The 15,495-nt window shown below is 43.7% G+C and overlaps 2 protein-coding genes across 2 annotated transcripts in view; one reads left to right on the top strand and one right to left on the bottom strand.

Moving 5' to 3' along the window:
• wnt5b (wingless-type MMTV integration site family, member 5b) overlaps nt 1–15,495 on the top strand; it is a 50,998-nt gene that overhangs the window by 20,511 nt on the left and 14,992 nt on the right. The window lies entirely within an intron of this gene.
• fbxl14b (F-box and leucine-rich repeat protein 14b) lies at nt 2,646–5,529 on the bottom strand. Its single transcript, XM_077500931.1, has one exon. The coding sequence runs from the start codon at nt 4,866–4,868 to the stop codon at nt 3,666–3,668; it is 1,203 nt and encodes a 400-aa protein (XP_077357057.1). The 5' UTR covers nt 4,869–5,529; the 3' UTR covers nt 2,646–3,665.

Below are 15,495 nucleotides of genomic sequence, written 5' to 3'. Positions count from 1 at the left end.
GTTAGCCCCGTAGCGAGGTCAACTGTTGCAATAAGCCTGCAAATCTTTCACTTTTTGTGATTGGATGGGACAATTTTGCTGACAGCGTGCGACTAGTGGCTGGCCAAGGGGCTGCGTTGTCACCAGATGCTGGATTGCATCCCTGGTGATGTTCTGCCAGGCCTTTTACCGGGACTTCCACTGTTTTCAGTTCCTGCTTGCTCCATTTTTTGCCTTCAGTTTTGTCTTCAGTGCTTGAAATTACATGCACAATAGGATTGCATAACATCCCACCTCTTTGCCTCAGCAGTATGCTTCGGGTTATTGTCCATCTGCACTGTGAAGCGCCGCACAATGAGTAATGAAGCATTTGGCGGAACATGAGCAGATATTATTGCCTGTCAGCAGTCACATTATCAATAAATATAAGGGAACCACTTCCATTATTCCACTGACGAGATGGTTCAGTTAGCTCAGGTAAAATAGCTCACCAGCGATGGGACATTGTAATTTCCTAGGAATGTTGTAGAAGTGATCAATTTTAAAATGTGAGCATATTTAGAGAAATTGGACTATTATTGTTGTTGGTCTCTTGTCCCTTTTGATTGCAATTCTGCTGCCTTCGAGGATGGTCGGAAGTCGGACTTTTCCGAGTTCAAACCCGGAAGTTTGTACTTGGACTCGGAAATTCCACTTGCGGAGTCGCAAAAAAAAAGGACCCCGACTTCACCGACGGACTACAATGTGACGTCACTCTGAATGGCAAAACACAATTTACTCGTGTATAAAATGAGATTTTTCATTCAAAAATATTCGCCGTAACACATAACGCAACGTACGTGACAGTATGCCACTATCTCCCAGCATGAAATGAGACGGTGAACTACTGAACTGTATGGAATGCTTATGAAATAAGATGAAAACGATAAATGAAGCAAAATTATGTTTTCTGGAGGTCAAAATTAGTTTTGAGAGCCAAAATAAAAATAAAAAAAACAATTTACCGCTATCGGCCATTTTGGTTGTTTACTTTCGCCTCAAACGCGTTCAGGTGGGAACTGGGAAAAATCAACCCGGATATGTCCGTTTTCCAACCATCCTCGAATGCAGCATTAGTGTCATTGCATATTATTATCTCAGTGTGCATGAAAATGGTAAACCTTTACATGAATCAATGCCCATGCAAGAAAATCGCACGTGTTGCCGATGGTGAGCGATACAGTCATTTAAGTCGACTTTTATACATCAGCTTATCTCCTCCTTTACGGATAGCGTGACCTTTTAAAGTCGAAGATGCGAGTCTCATTCCGTGAAATATGAAGCCGGCGCCCTCGGGGGTGATTAGCTTATCTTGCTACTAAGGCCAGAAGCGGGACGGATGCCTAAAAACCCCCCAAATGCTCACTTGTTTCTTTAAGTGGAGCAAAATAAAGTACATGGATGCAATGAATGGGATTTTAAATATTTTTTTACTTACAGGCCACATTATTAGGCACGCTTAACTGTAATAATTCTCACTTTTGATTGACTGTCATAATAAATAGCATTTGTTATGTTGTACAGTATATTTTTAGAGACATGCATATTAAAATAAGTTTTTTCCTCATTAAAATACTGCACAATGCTCACTCATCCATGTAGCAGCACCCATAGCGTACGCACACGTCGGCTTGGCGCGCGGCGGCCGACCACCCAGCCGTCGCCTGTTTTATTTGCACTTGTAATCAAACATAATAGTTGACGAGGAGCCGTAAAAGGAGGCGGTGTTAAAGCTGTCACTGCCGTTATTAGCCGGCAGAGTTACACGTTCTGGCCTATATGTGATGTCGCTGCAATCGATGCCTTCTGGCTAAAATAATGCTATGTTGGAAATATAGCTGTGATACACGCGCGCAAAAAAAAAAAAAAAAATGTTCTGTTGGACTTGGGGGCATTCACAGGCCCAGCAACGTGAAAGGAACCACAACAAACGCTGACATTCCGCCCCTGTGGTCAACAAATCCCTCGGCCGGGCCTTTCTCGCCCCAAATCCCCGCGGACGCGGCGTCAGGAGGGACAGAGGGGAATGCCTAAACGCTTTGAATGATGGTGTGGAATGTTAAAAAGAAGTGTGTGGGGGTGAAAGGCGAGTGGGGGGTCTCCTGGCTGGCCAAAGATCTGGTATGTGTGACTGAACAAGAGAAGAGAGGGAAAAATCCCCCCCACCCTCGCCAAAAACCTGCCTTTCTAACTTCCAATCACACACAATGGCTGGTGACCCTGCAACACTCAAGATTTCATGTCTGAAATTACACACTGTACACAGCTGCCATCCCAATAAATATTATGCTAATAATAGTGTTTCATTTAAAACAAATAATAAAAAAAAAATGTGACTAGCTGTTCCAGTGCCTCGTGTTCATTAATTACAAAGGCAATGCGGCTAAATCAAGGCATCCATTTTGAGTGTGCTCATAAATAATAAAACAACACAACAGATTTTTCCTCTCCTCAGCCCCTCGGAATGAAAGGCAGGCAAGAGTGCTTGGATGATGATGATGATGATGATGATGAAGGTGGGGGACGATGTGCTTCATAATAGGACGGCAAAATAAATATGCTAATCCTCACAACGTGCAGACGACAGTCAATGAAATCAACACAAAAGGCGCTTTTGCTTCATTATATAAATATCTTTAATTGTTTTTTGCTCGTAAGAATATAAAACAATTTAAGTTTGGGATTCTGCATGTTCTGTTATTTTTAAACATTTTTTTACAAACAATATACAGTACATCTTTTTTTTTTTTCTTCTTCAGCTGTTTCAGCAGGACGCACATCCGTATGTTCGTTTATCAAGCAGGTCATTGCATTACATCAAAACACACGCACACACATTGCTAGTGCGTGTGTATGTGTGTCAAAAAAACAAACAAAACAACAACAGAGAGAGATGTGGCCCGAGCTTGTAACCCGAGAAGAAAAATAATCGATTGCTCCTTATTCCAAGCATGTCTCCGAATGGGCTCGGGGTATTTTTATCCGGGGAGGGATGGAGAGAATGAAGGAGGAGAGAGAACATACTCCTTGAAAAAAATAAAAAAATAAAAAACATGGAACCCTGATTCGTTTCAATCGATGAGGGTAAAAAGATATCTAAATCACTTCAATTTGAAGCAACATTCACTGACGTTTGTCCCCAGCAGCTTTAACCCCCCAACCCTCACCTCCACCTTTCGACTAAAATACCTGAAGCTTCATGTGTCAACTTTTGTGTGACATGACGGAGGCGCATGTTTTTGATTTGGAAAAAATAACAAACCGCACACACAAAGCGCGTTTTGAGTTTGCATAATGCATCGGTGGGATGATCGTAGATTGCAAATTGTCTTTTTGGTGAGGAAAGAGTTGCGAGGGGAAAAGATGAAGAGGGGGGAAGGGGTGACACAGACAGTCCCTCTAGGCACATTTTCTCCCATTTTCTGGGTTTCCTTCCTTCTGGTGGAAAAACAAGCACATACGAGGTAGCCAAATGTTTTTTGTTTTTAATTATTTTCAGGCTGTGGCGGGACCGCGAAAAAACAAAGTTGACGCCTTGCTCCAAATAGGTGCAGTTTGGGGCGAATGTATGAAATTGCATCTGTAATATTAAAACTCAATATGAGATTGGTTAAGACTTCCTGACCAGTTGCGTCCCCCTCTCGCCATCACCTGACTTTCTCGCTCTCCGTCATCTGCCAGAGTCCCAGGTTGAGCACTTTAAGGCAGGGCAGCTGCGTGATCCTCTCCAGCCCCCTCTTGGTGATCTTGGTACATCCGTACAGGTCGATGCCCGCCAGCTGGCTCAGGTGGTCGGCGATGAGCTCCAGCCCCTTGTCGGTGATGCGCACGCACTGGCCGATGTTGAGCGTCCGCAACTCGTGCATCTGCCGCACCATGCGGTTGATGCCGTCGTCGGAGATGTGGCACGAGCACAGCGACAGCGACTTGAGCTGGTACAGCCCCTGGGCGATGTGCGCCAGCGTCTGGTCGCCGATCTTGTCGCAGAAGGACACGTCCAGGCCCGACAGGCGCAGCGTGCCCATGGCCAGGTGCATGGCGCCCGTGTCGCTGATGTTGTCGCAGGAGCGCAGGTTCAGGCTCCACAGGGAGGTCATGTGCGAGAGGTGGATCATGCCGGCGTCCGATATGCCGCCGCAGAAGCTCAGGTTGAGCACCCGCAGCTTGCACAGCCCCTTGGAGATGTGCTTGAGGGACAGGTCCGTCAGCTTCTGGCAGTCCTGCAGGGTCAGGTACTCCAGGCTCAGGCAGCCCTCGGCGGCGCTGCGGGTCATGCCGGCCAGGTGGCCGATGCCCACGTCCGAGACGTGGCGGCAGGACCTCAGGTTGAGGCTCTTGAGCCGGTGGAGGCCCCACGCGATCAGCAGCAGCCCCGTGTTGGTGATGTTGCTGCAGCCGCCCAGCTCCAGGACCTCCAGGTTCTTCAGGTACTGGGCGATCCGGCCCAGGCTGGAGTCGGTGATCTGCTTGCACAGGCTCAGGTTCAGCACCCGCAGCGACGGGATCTCCTGCACGAACGCGTGGCCCAGCCCGTTGTCCGTCAGGTTGTAGCAGCCCGACAGGTTGAGGGACTCGATGTTGGGCATCCCCTGGATCACGTAGCTCAGGCTGCGGCGGAGCGACAGGATCTGGACCCGTCGGATGCCCCTGGACTGGAGGCTGGGGAACAGCGAGGGATTGGCCCGCCGGAGGTGCAGCTTGGCCTCCACCCCCCGCCACACCGACTTGTGGTACGACGCGTCCCTCCAAGCCAGGCACACTTGGGCCACCCTGCCTTTGTCCCTCACGTCCAGATAGCTGAAGATCATGGCCAAAATTTCCGGGAAGAGGCACGAAATGTGCGTCTCCATTGTTTTTCAAAACCCAGGCATATAAGAATTAATTCTCCACACTCCCACGGCTGAGAAAAAAACAAACAAACCCTTCTCTTTCAATTACAAAAAGTAGCAACAGTCCCAGTTGTCGGTTGTCGCCCCCTCCCTTTCCCCCCCAAAAAACCCAGACTTTTCTTTTCTGTTCTTTTCCTCACTCAAAGTGTGCGCAATCGATCTAACTCTTGAGCACAACGTGAGCCGGTTGTGCTGGCAGAGTCGCATTGGAAAAGAAGCGAGGCAAAAGAGCCCAAAAAGCGTTTATTCCTTCCTCCGCTAAAAAGAGGAGAAGAGGGGGCGGAGGAGAAGAGGAAACGGCGTCAAACCTTCCCCTCTCTCTACTCGCTCGCTCTCTTTCTCTCCTCCCTCACACGGCGCTACTTCCTTCTTGTATTCTCGCCGCAAAAAGGCGTCCACTCTCGGCCCAGCGCGGATCCAGACGGTCGTACATTTCAGAAGCGGGAAGTAGAAGTAAGAGCGACACGACCGACTCTGAGTACTTGTTCCATGGCGAAAGCGAAGAAAGACTCCGGTCCGGAGGATGATTGTGCGAGGGAGGCAAGGGGCGTCCTGCACTCCGAGCCTTTGTCTGCTCTTTTCAAACCGACTTGGCAGGGACGCCGGCAATCTGCCCGCTCGGGAGGGGACAGCCCCCATGCCAATATTAAACCAACGGGTTTAAAACTTCGCTTTTCACTCCATGCAACAACGCTATGATGTATATATGTGATAGTAACCTACAATAACTAGCAAGTAGACATGTTATAACCAAAACGAAGCGTAATTAACTGCTTTTTCCGAGATGTTCCTCCCCCCTCCGAGTCAAGCAGTTGGTTCGTCCCGCCTCAGCTGGAACGGTGCGAACAGTTTCCCTTGGAAACCAACTTCTTACAATTCAGTTCACTCTGGGCTTTAACCCTTTAAGCGGACCACACAGGAAACAGGAAAGTCAACTGGAGAAGTCTATTCACTTTTCTTACTTGGCTGACACCTTTTGTGTTTCAGTTTAAGTCTTTCTTTTTGCTGCGGTGAGGGGAAATCCTCCTCCAAAACGAGAAGAGAATACAGTTTAGTCCTTTTTGCATACATTGGATAGCTGACAGAAACCGTTTCAAAAAATGTAGTGGACACAATCAGACTTTTGAACCACTATCTGTCAATCACAACTGAAATAAACTAAGATACTAAGAAATTCAACATTTTAATTGTTTGTGACTGTATACTGTCCTTGAATATTATAATGTTTTAAAAATCATTTTACACATTCAATGCACAATGTCATTCTCAACTGGTGGGTAATAAGAAATTGCCAGGCAGCACAGAATGTTATGCTTATAGTTAAAGCGTACTTGCTGCTACTCTTTGGATTGTTTCATGTTTGTGGCCTAAAAATATTTTTTTTCATACAAGTATTTACTGTAATTATTACTTTACTGCTGCTTCAGCCCTACACAGTGAATAAAGTACTAGTGTGCAATTGTGCATCACAGCCCGTAAACAAAGACTACAGACTATACTTTTGCACATGGAAAGACTTGGACAACTTTGATCCACATTTAAGTGAGACAACTGCTACAGTTGCACATGTCTGCCTGCGCCCTTCATGTCCTAAAATAGTTGACAAATTATTCATCTTGCCCTTTCCTGATAAGTAGATATGTAAAGATGAGTGAAACTGTTTAAATGTGCTTCCTTTTGTGCACAAATGAAACTAATGCTGCAGTGAAAAATCAAAGATGACTAAGAATTGCAGCAGTGTCCTTAAGTGACTGACTGAGGCGATAAATTAATCCCTGAAGTGTAAAAAAATAAAAAATAAAAATAAATAAAATAGCGTGTCTTTTATTACAGCCCAATATAATCACTTTGAAGCTGTTTGTCATCTCACATCTGGCTTTGCTTAAGTTATGACATTCATCATTAATTCAGTATTTATTTATCTTTTTTTTTTTTTTTTTTTTTGAAGTGTGTGTTGCTGTAGATGTTTTTGAGCTGCCCCGTCCAACTTTCTTCCCCTGCAATGGGCCTCTCTCTCACCCACCGGTGTAAGCTTGGACTCAAGAGTGTGTGCGCGTTATCTCCATGCGTGTGCATGATTGTGCATAGCCTATTCATTCAAAGGAACATATGTCTGTGCCTATGCTTGCATCTGCCCCACTGTGTGCGTGAGCGTGTGTATGTGTGTGTGTGAGATAATATGACAGGGGAGCCGTTTGCTGAAGCCAATGGAGTGTGGCCGAGTGCTTGAGGAGCGCGGGCGAGGGGGAGGAAGAGCTGATGGGAAACGTAGAAATAGACTGAAGTGGTGAGGATTAAAATGGGGGCAGCAAAATGTGGACTTTGCCAGAGTTTTTATGTTCTTAAACGTGAATTCATGAAATATTTTATATTGCAAAATGATTTGTAAAAATCTAACGTGGCCAAATAGAAGCATTTTATTAATTATTGAATGCAGTGATTTAATTTTAGAATATCAGAAGTAACGTTTGTACATTGCAGTGCTGCATGTCTAAAAATGTCATATTTTAATATTTTTACACCACATTAAATAATGCTATACCACAATTACACCATAGAGATTCCATGTGAATGCAAGGAGACTTAGAAAGAACTAAACTCAAAAGAAAGTTTAAATAATGGGGATTTGCTACTGTCAGTATCATCTGACTAAAATATGTGCAAAAAAATAAATGTGCCCATTTGTAGCCCCATCTTGTACATGTAATTTGATTCTTCGGAAACCAGCATGCCCGAGGGAAAACAACCAATCAGAGAGAGAGAAGGCATGAAAGATGTGGCGTTGGTGGTTTGTTATACACTCGTGAGACCTCTCTCAGGAAAAGAAATAAATAAAACCTCCGGAAAATAACATAATGTCCATTCTGTGTTTGCCAACTGGGCAATTAGCGAAGAGAAACCAAACAAAGTGACGTCAGGCAGCTTGTGACATGGAATTTGCAACATTGGGTTGACTTTTGCCTTTTCTTTTTGATTTTTAATTAATTGTGTTTTTTTTTGGTTTTTTTTGTTTTTTAGAATTATACAACTTTGAACCGATAACATTTTATGATATACCTTTGTAGTAACACTATCTTGCTAACGTAGCAGCTCTAGCTAATGTCAAATCATGTCACCTTTTGATATTTGTGTTTATAAAAAATACTGTTAATCTGGGACGTTGTGGGACAAATTTTGATATGTTGTATTAAACAAAGTGGATGACTGGTTAGCATGTCCGCCTCCCAGAGGTCGTGAAATCGAGTCCAGGCTCTGGCATTCCCGGGTGGAGTTTTCATATTCCCCCCCATTTCATCCCACATTCTAAAAAAAACATGCATGGGAGGTGAATTGAACACTCTAAATTTTGAATCAATCAATAAACATTACAGTTTGAAACATTCCTTTGCAAATTTTTATAACATTATATCTGTAAAAGACAATAAGTGGAAAATGAAATAAGGTACTGTTAAAATAAAACACAGAATTGTGATTGTATGACAGCAATGCAAGGTTACGCACCATAGTCGTGTTCCTCTGTCAGCGCGCGAGTGTACCTCGGTGAGCCCTCAATCATCAGTCTTCAAATAACGGCGTTTGAGTTGGCGGCTCAGATTTTTAGCTGGCGGTCAGCTCGCTCGTCGGTAACATGGTTGTGGTGCAGCTGTGAAGCCCAAGTTGGGTCAGCACAGAATCGCACTTAAAAACACACTTGCACTAAAAAGCAACCTTCCACACACGGTCACTCATACAGAACGTGTGGGCGGGCCACATAAACGTTTCATTTTCATATAGTTCTGGAAGCTACAAAACTGAGAGCTTTCTTTCTTTTTTAGATATCTTAGATTTAGTCTCATGTCTTTAAGCTTTAGTTGAAATTGAATTGTGTTTTTCTGAACACAATTATTTGTCGCTATATTCAAGCAAGTGTGACTAATATAAACGTCCTTCAACCTTTTTATCCCACGTGCGTCACCAAGGGCAAAAACAAAGCAATCCCTCGTGGCGGCCCGACACCTACAGCACGTCCTTGCTACACCTGGACACACCGTCCGCTGTATGTGTCATGCATTTTCAAAGCCCGCGGTCATGATGCGAATACTGAGCCGAGAACGTTTTGACTGACAGCATGCGCGCCGCCAGGTTAGCATGCTAAGTTTTCAGAGCTTCCATGGCAAAGACCAAAGCGGGTTTGCCGGCGTGGTCATAAACTATAGCGGGATTAGCCTCACCCTTGGGCTCGGTCCAATTAGACGCCGCGACTGCATCATTTCCTGTGCAAAGGCCGTGTACTCAAATGCGATATTTGTGAGGCTCAAAGGGGAATGGAAAAAGCAGCTACTGTGGGGTTGAGTGTGATTATGGAAAATGTTTGTCTTCTGCAAAATGAAATTCTGAACAGCTTTAATTTTGGATCTGCATATACACAAAAAAATGGCAAACTAATCTGAAAGAATCTGAAGATGTTACGCATGATTTGTCCTGTTTGGTTTACATTGTTGCAAAATGCATTTAATCTGGATCAGACCCAGATTAAACTTGCTTTGGTATTACAGCATCTCACCAGAATCCTCACATGGAAATAAAAAACCAAACCAAAACACTATTATCACTATCGTATGCTGTTGCACAATAACACTACCCCAAAATCATGTTAAATTACTAATTTAATGCATTCCAAAATATATCCCTAATTTACAATGTACAGTTGTACACATCTATGTCTGCAATCACTCAGACACTCTTCCAAAGGTCTAATAGCTATGACTGCAATAAATACAACGATAAGCAATGTAATAGACGGAAATGAATCTGTCATGACTGGGTCATGCCAGTGTTATGTTTGGGTCATGCAAGAGTTATGTTTGGGTCATGACCGTGAGGTCAGGTGTCTGTTTCGAACTGATGTAACCATCATGTGGTTTCAACTGGAAAAACGCTATGTGATGTCAAAAATCTTTAATCTCTTTAGTAGGTCAACAGCCAATCAGATAATTCCATGTCAGTCCTGTTACCCACATGTCTAGCCACAGCCAATCAGATCGATTCGCTGTCTTAAGACAAACTGAGAACTGTGTGTTTGTTGGATTATTATCTCTGTTCCTCTGTGCATCTCCACAGCTTGGCGTCTCGTGTTTTTCGATGCATTCTCGCCGTCTCTCGTCTAGTCAAGTTTGTTATACGCCTCTTGATGTTATGCAAATGAAAAGTTATACTCTTATTTGTGTCTGCGTTTTTGGGATCCAACCTGAGAACGTAACAGAATCTCCCTGCAAATGTACCTTCATGGCTGACTGCTTCCTATTTTTTCACGAAACAGGCTTAATCAAAGCATCTAACTATTTTTACTTATATTGTCTTAAAAAAATTGTGGTGACATAAAGCTGCATGGATTCCGCAGAGTTCATCATGCTATTTTCAACTATTTGTTCATTAAAAAATAAACGATATTGGGAGTCGGGACAGACCAATAGTATTGATTTGTGAAAAATATCCTATTTGGACATGTGAGGTTTCCACCAAACAGTGACAAAATGCTCCTTGGTGGAGGTAAAAGAGGAGGAGAGACAAGCGAGTACGTGAAAACACAGAAGAAGGCGGGACCAAAAAAAAAAAAGCCACAGGCTCACTGTTGAGCAGCAAGTACTGATCCTCTGCATGACCTGCTGCCTGCGTGTGCGTGTGCGTGTGCGTGTGCATGTGTTGGCCTGCTGGGCTCATGCTCGCATTCACACAGCGCGACAGCGAAGGGGAAGAGAGCTTGGAAATAAAGCAGTGATGGTAGGAAGAGGAGTATTTTTAGTGGGGATGAGGAGGGAGAAGCAGTCACATGATGTGTCTGGAGATGATGGCGTGTGCGCGCATGTGCATGCACGTATGTGACAAGTCGTGTCATGCGAGCGTGTAAAGTGCTGATGTATGCACGGCCCGATACATGTGCGATCCAACGTGTTGATGATTCAGGGGGTGGGTCGTCAGCGGATAATTGTTGCTGGTTGCCAAGGCGACGCAGGCGTGTGTCAGCTTGCCACCACCGCCACTCTGAAAGCTGACACCAACCTGGGTGGATATTACCGTGTCTGTGCCACACACGCACACACGCATCCACACAGCAGCGGGGTTCATATGAAAGTGAAAGCAGAGAGTGACATTGATGCGCTGAAACTTTGTGTATGTGTGGGGGCGTGTGTGTCATAAATCTTTTATGTTGCTTTGAGGTGTTTCCTTGCTCCACCTGCACAGCACTCACATGTATGGAAGCCAGCAGTATGGCGGCTTTCAAAAGAGCCACGCTCTCATTATTCTCACCTCCTGTTTTGGGTTTTCAACTCTTTGATGCCCCCCGTCCGACATCACGCTAAAGGTGTTTCAAGAAGCCGAGGAGCACCTCATGAGGGCTCTCAGATATAGTGCACTTTCTTCGTTTCTTCGTTTCTGTTCCTCCATGCCAGCAGGGGGCAGCAATGTGTTTTGCCATTCAACATGGTATTAGCAAGCGAGCACGTGATGCATTCGTTTAAAAAGCATGCAGTAATAACAATTAAATAGAATGTAAAGAATTAAAACATTTGTACATGATGATCTGTTTGTGTGTGCGTGCCTTTGTCACCAGGGGTCAGTATAATATAGACACACATAATACTCAAAAAAGAGTTTCACATCTAAGTGAGCTACAGTAGCATTAGTCAACACATTGATATAAACACTAGATGTTTCATGATGTAATCCAGCAATATCACCATTAGGCGGCCATCTTAGGATAGGGGACTGCTCTGGTTCCTTGTGCTGTAGTCCGTGGTAAGTTAATTGGATTTACTCAATTAAATACTCGTAACTCGCTGAATTCTTGATGAATTTAAAAACTGATTAGTTTATTGCAAACCTCAGTACGTGACTATGATTCAGGCTGAATTTTTTGTTCTGTGGCATCTATTGTGTCATATCTAACAACAAAAATGGATATCGGTTGAGAATTTGGGACAGATGGGCAATCTACAGTTAATTTAAAGTCAGTGCTCCATTGACTGCAATGTTATGAGTGATCGAACGCAAGCCCTGTCTCAAGATGGCCGTCATGTTCTCAAGTTTCTTCCCATTGGCTCACAGCGCGGACGAGACGTCTCGTGTTTATATCTATCAGTCAAAATGTCTTTAATCTGTTCTAGCCCCCGCTCCCAAAATACATAATATTTTTGATTTTTTTTTTAAATAATGTAAAGAATTAAACCAATTTTACCACATTTTTAGTCATTCTTTGTAGAAGATAGAGAATACTGTATATGCTTTTTGAGTAATGTTTTATTGTATGTTTAATATCTATAGCTTAAAGGCTTATAATTGTACAGTACTGTGAAAATTCATGAGGATAAGCGCTATCGAAAACGGAGCGATTGATGACCAGAAACGACACTATAACCTCCACATATCTACAGTATATTTCTTGTTGTTTTTATACTCCCATATCTTCATTTAACCCATCACCACAAAGTCAAATTCACGCTTATAGCTGTCCTCCGCCGTGTTTTGATGCGATATTTCCCAGCCGTGTGAAGCGCAGCATCAATAAGAGGCGAGATGAGACGCTCGCTTGACACTTACTTCATCATAAAGTTCATTTGCTCTCAGTGCAGTGAGAGCAACAGCTCCCCTTCAAGTGCTTTTTCACTCCTTTGCGGCATCTCATCAGAACCAACCTGCCACGTTACCCTCTTGTCTTGTTTGCTTCCCGTTCCATCATCACGGTTCAAAAACAAAAATGAATGTGGATATGTACTTAATTACAGCTCGGAAGTATTTGTACTTCTCACAACTGATGAACGTCAAGATGAGTTGTTGACTGAAGGCGGCCATCATGAGGTCATTCCATTTTTTTTTTGTGCTTTTTCCCCCCTGTTATTCCATGCACTTCCACTCTCCCACCTTGACAGCTCGTCTCGCGACGTCACCTCACAGACAGTGTGTGTGCGTGTGTTCCTACACATGCATTGACAACATGCAGGCCTCCTCGGTTTGTGTGCGCGTGTCCTCAACAATGCCTTTGGTTTTTGCCAGCTCTGCAGTCTGACATAGGAGATTTTTCAGCCACACGCTCGCGCTCACCCTCACTAGTCAGCATTTTGGCATTTTTTCAATGCACTCTGTCATCTGTTGGCATGAAAAGGCTACGTGTTGGTGTGTGCGTGTGTGCTGTAGGTGTGTGCGCTCATCTGTGCTGGTGCAGAAGATGGTGGGGAAAAAAAATAATCTAGTTTCCACCTTTAACAATTTGCACAAGGCGGATTTTCTTTCTATCTCCACATGCAGGTGTACCTAATAAAGTGGCCGGCAAGTGTACAATAAAATACAGTGTGCCTACAAACAGGGAGGGGGGAGAGCAAAGCATGGAGATGAGTCATTTAAAACAATCACATAAAAGTCCCAAATTTAGCCAGCGCTCGTTTTATTGAAGTCACATTTGCGGGAGATTTTCTTGTAATGTTCCATGGAACAAATGTGACATTTTAAAAGTAGATCTGTTGGGGAATAATTAGGAGGATTTCATCCATATCCACCTGCGTCTGTTGCAGGCCTACTGGGCAAAAGAGACGAGGACTTGCTCGGCTGACAAACTGTAGCCAACGTGTGAATAATTGATCTTTTAGGAAATAACATGGCGTGCGTGTGAAGTCTGCATCCCAACACTGAATTAGAAAAAAAGAACAGTCAAGTGACGGGAGAAACAAAGAAAGTGAGAACTCGTGATCTGGCAGGTTCTTTGTGTTATTTGTGTTATTGTCGCCTTTTCGGGACAAAATATCTGACGAAAGAACTTGCTAATTGGGAACAGCTTGTTCAATTTGGGACAAAAAAGCTGCGTCACAGCGCGGTGGAAAAGCGGCTTTGGGGTTCAATGGATAAAATTCGAGGTTAGCTAAGTTATGCCTCAGTATTGTTGGAAGGTAATCCCGCAGGAAATGAATGGAACTCGATATGATTCCCTGTGAAGTGACGGAAATGGTGTGTGTTATTAATTCCTCCAGGAAAGGGCTCACGAGGCCCGGTGTAGTTTGACCGCCGGAGCGCCGCAGCACCGGGGGGAAATCAGGCAATCTGGCCCAGCCTCGAAGCCCCTGCTGGGGCTTCCTGCTCGGGGACTGGGCCTCTCCCAAGGCTCCAGTCAGGTGCCAAACGAGGCCTGGCGTATAGCTGACGCTGCCGAGGTGCCAAAAGTGGGCCGGCACCACTGCGCACTGTTGGCAGGAAGCTGAGCTCAGACGCTATTCACGGGTTGATAGAATTATATTCCCCGCCATGTCTTTTCTTGTCTTCATCAAGCGTTGGACACTTCATTAGGTACACCATCCTGTACAGTCCAACAATTTACTGCGCAACTGTTCCAATATAACGTAGGTGAAATTACAGCTCTTCCATCTCTAATATTGTACTATATTAAAAGCATAATGAAATAAGTAGAATGTAAGCAATTAATCAGCTTCTGGTGTGCGCAGTTTAGCCACCAGGGAGCAGTGCAATACAGTCAGGCCAACACAAACGAAAGAAGAGTTTCACAACTACTATAAGTGACTCAGTCAGCTGCATTAATATTCACCAATTTTCACAGTGGATAAAGACGTATGTCTTGATACTTGCGTTCAAATATCTGTTGCTGAAAGCGTTACAAAGCCACGACTATCAATGCTGTTCGTTAGCTTTCCTACGCCATTTTGCATTGTGCGTTAGTTTTAACCTAGTGGAAGGCACAGTGGTGGGGTGGTTTTAAATACACAACATGTAGTTCTGTTTTTTCAATATACAATACAATACAATTTTAAAAAAAATGACCCTATTTCATGATCAAATATTCTATGAAAGAAAAATAGCAAAAAATAACAGAATAAAAATATTCTACTAACAGTCGAGTTTTATTTCACGTTACACGTGCTCAATATGACCTCCCCTTGCAGCACGAACAACATCAATACGATATTAGAATTCTTCCCAAACACGTTGAAGCACATCGGGATCAAAAGAATTGATCGCTGTTGTTATTCGATGTTTTAAGTTTTCCAGGTCAATTGGTAATGGCAGAAAAAAAGACTTTATCTTTTACAAACCCCCAGAGACAAAAAAAAATCACAAACTGTGAGGTCAGGAGATCTAGGAGGCCAAGCACAAAGAGCAATTTTTTATTTTTATTTTTTTTTTGCTGTCGCTGCCAGACGCATGTAATCCGTGATGGTCCTTACTTGAGCCTTTAGATGTCATTTTCATTTGACAGCAAGTGGCAACATGGCTGACCTCTGAGATGGACAAAACGGGCGGATTTTTCTCCTGAATTTTTATTCCATAAAAACAATATTAATCAGAATACTGTTTCTATACTCGTGGGGGCACATAGAACATATTATTGTAAAGAAACATTTTGACATGACATCCCTTTTAAAAACACTTGGACGATTGTACTATAAGGCTAATGTCAGACTTTCATCCAATTGTGCATTGAAATGCCCAGTGGGATAGATTTTGTTTACTTCCAACTATACACTTTTTAGTAGGGCAGATTTTTATTTTATTTTTTTTCTGTTACAGCTCCCGTGTTGGACAAGCGGGTGGTCTTGTTTTACATTTT

The sequence above is a fragment of the Festucalex cinctus genome, chromosome 16 (assembly GCF_051991245.1).
Source record: "Festucalex cinctus isolate MCC-2025b chromosome 16, RoL_Fcin_1.0, whole genome shotgun sequence".
NCBI classification, from domain to species: Eukaryota; Metazoa; Chordata; class Actinopteri; order Syngnathiformes; family Syngnathidae; genus Festucalex; species Festucalex cinctus.
Note: the sequence above shows the minus strand (reverse complement) of the source record. Positions and strands in the feature narration are given on the sequence as shown.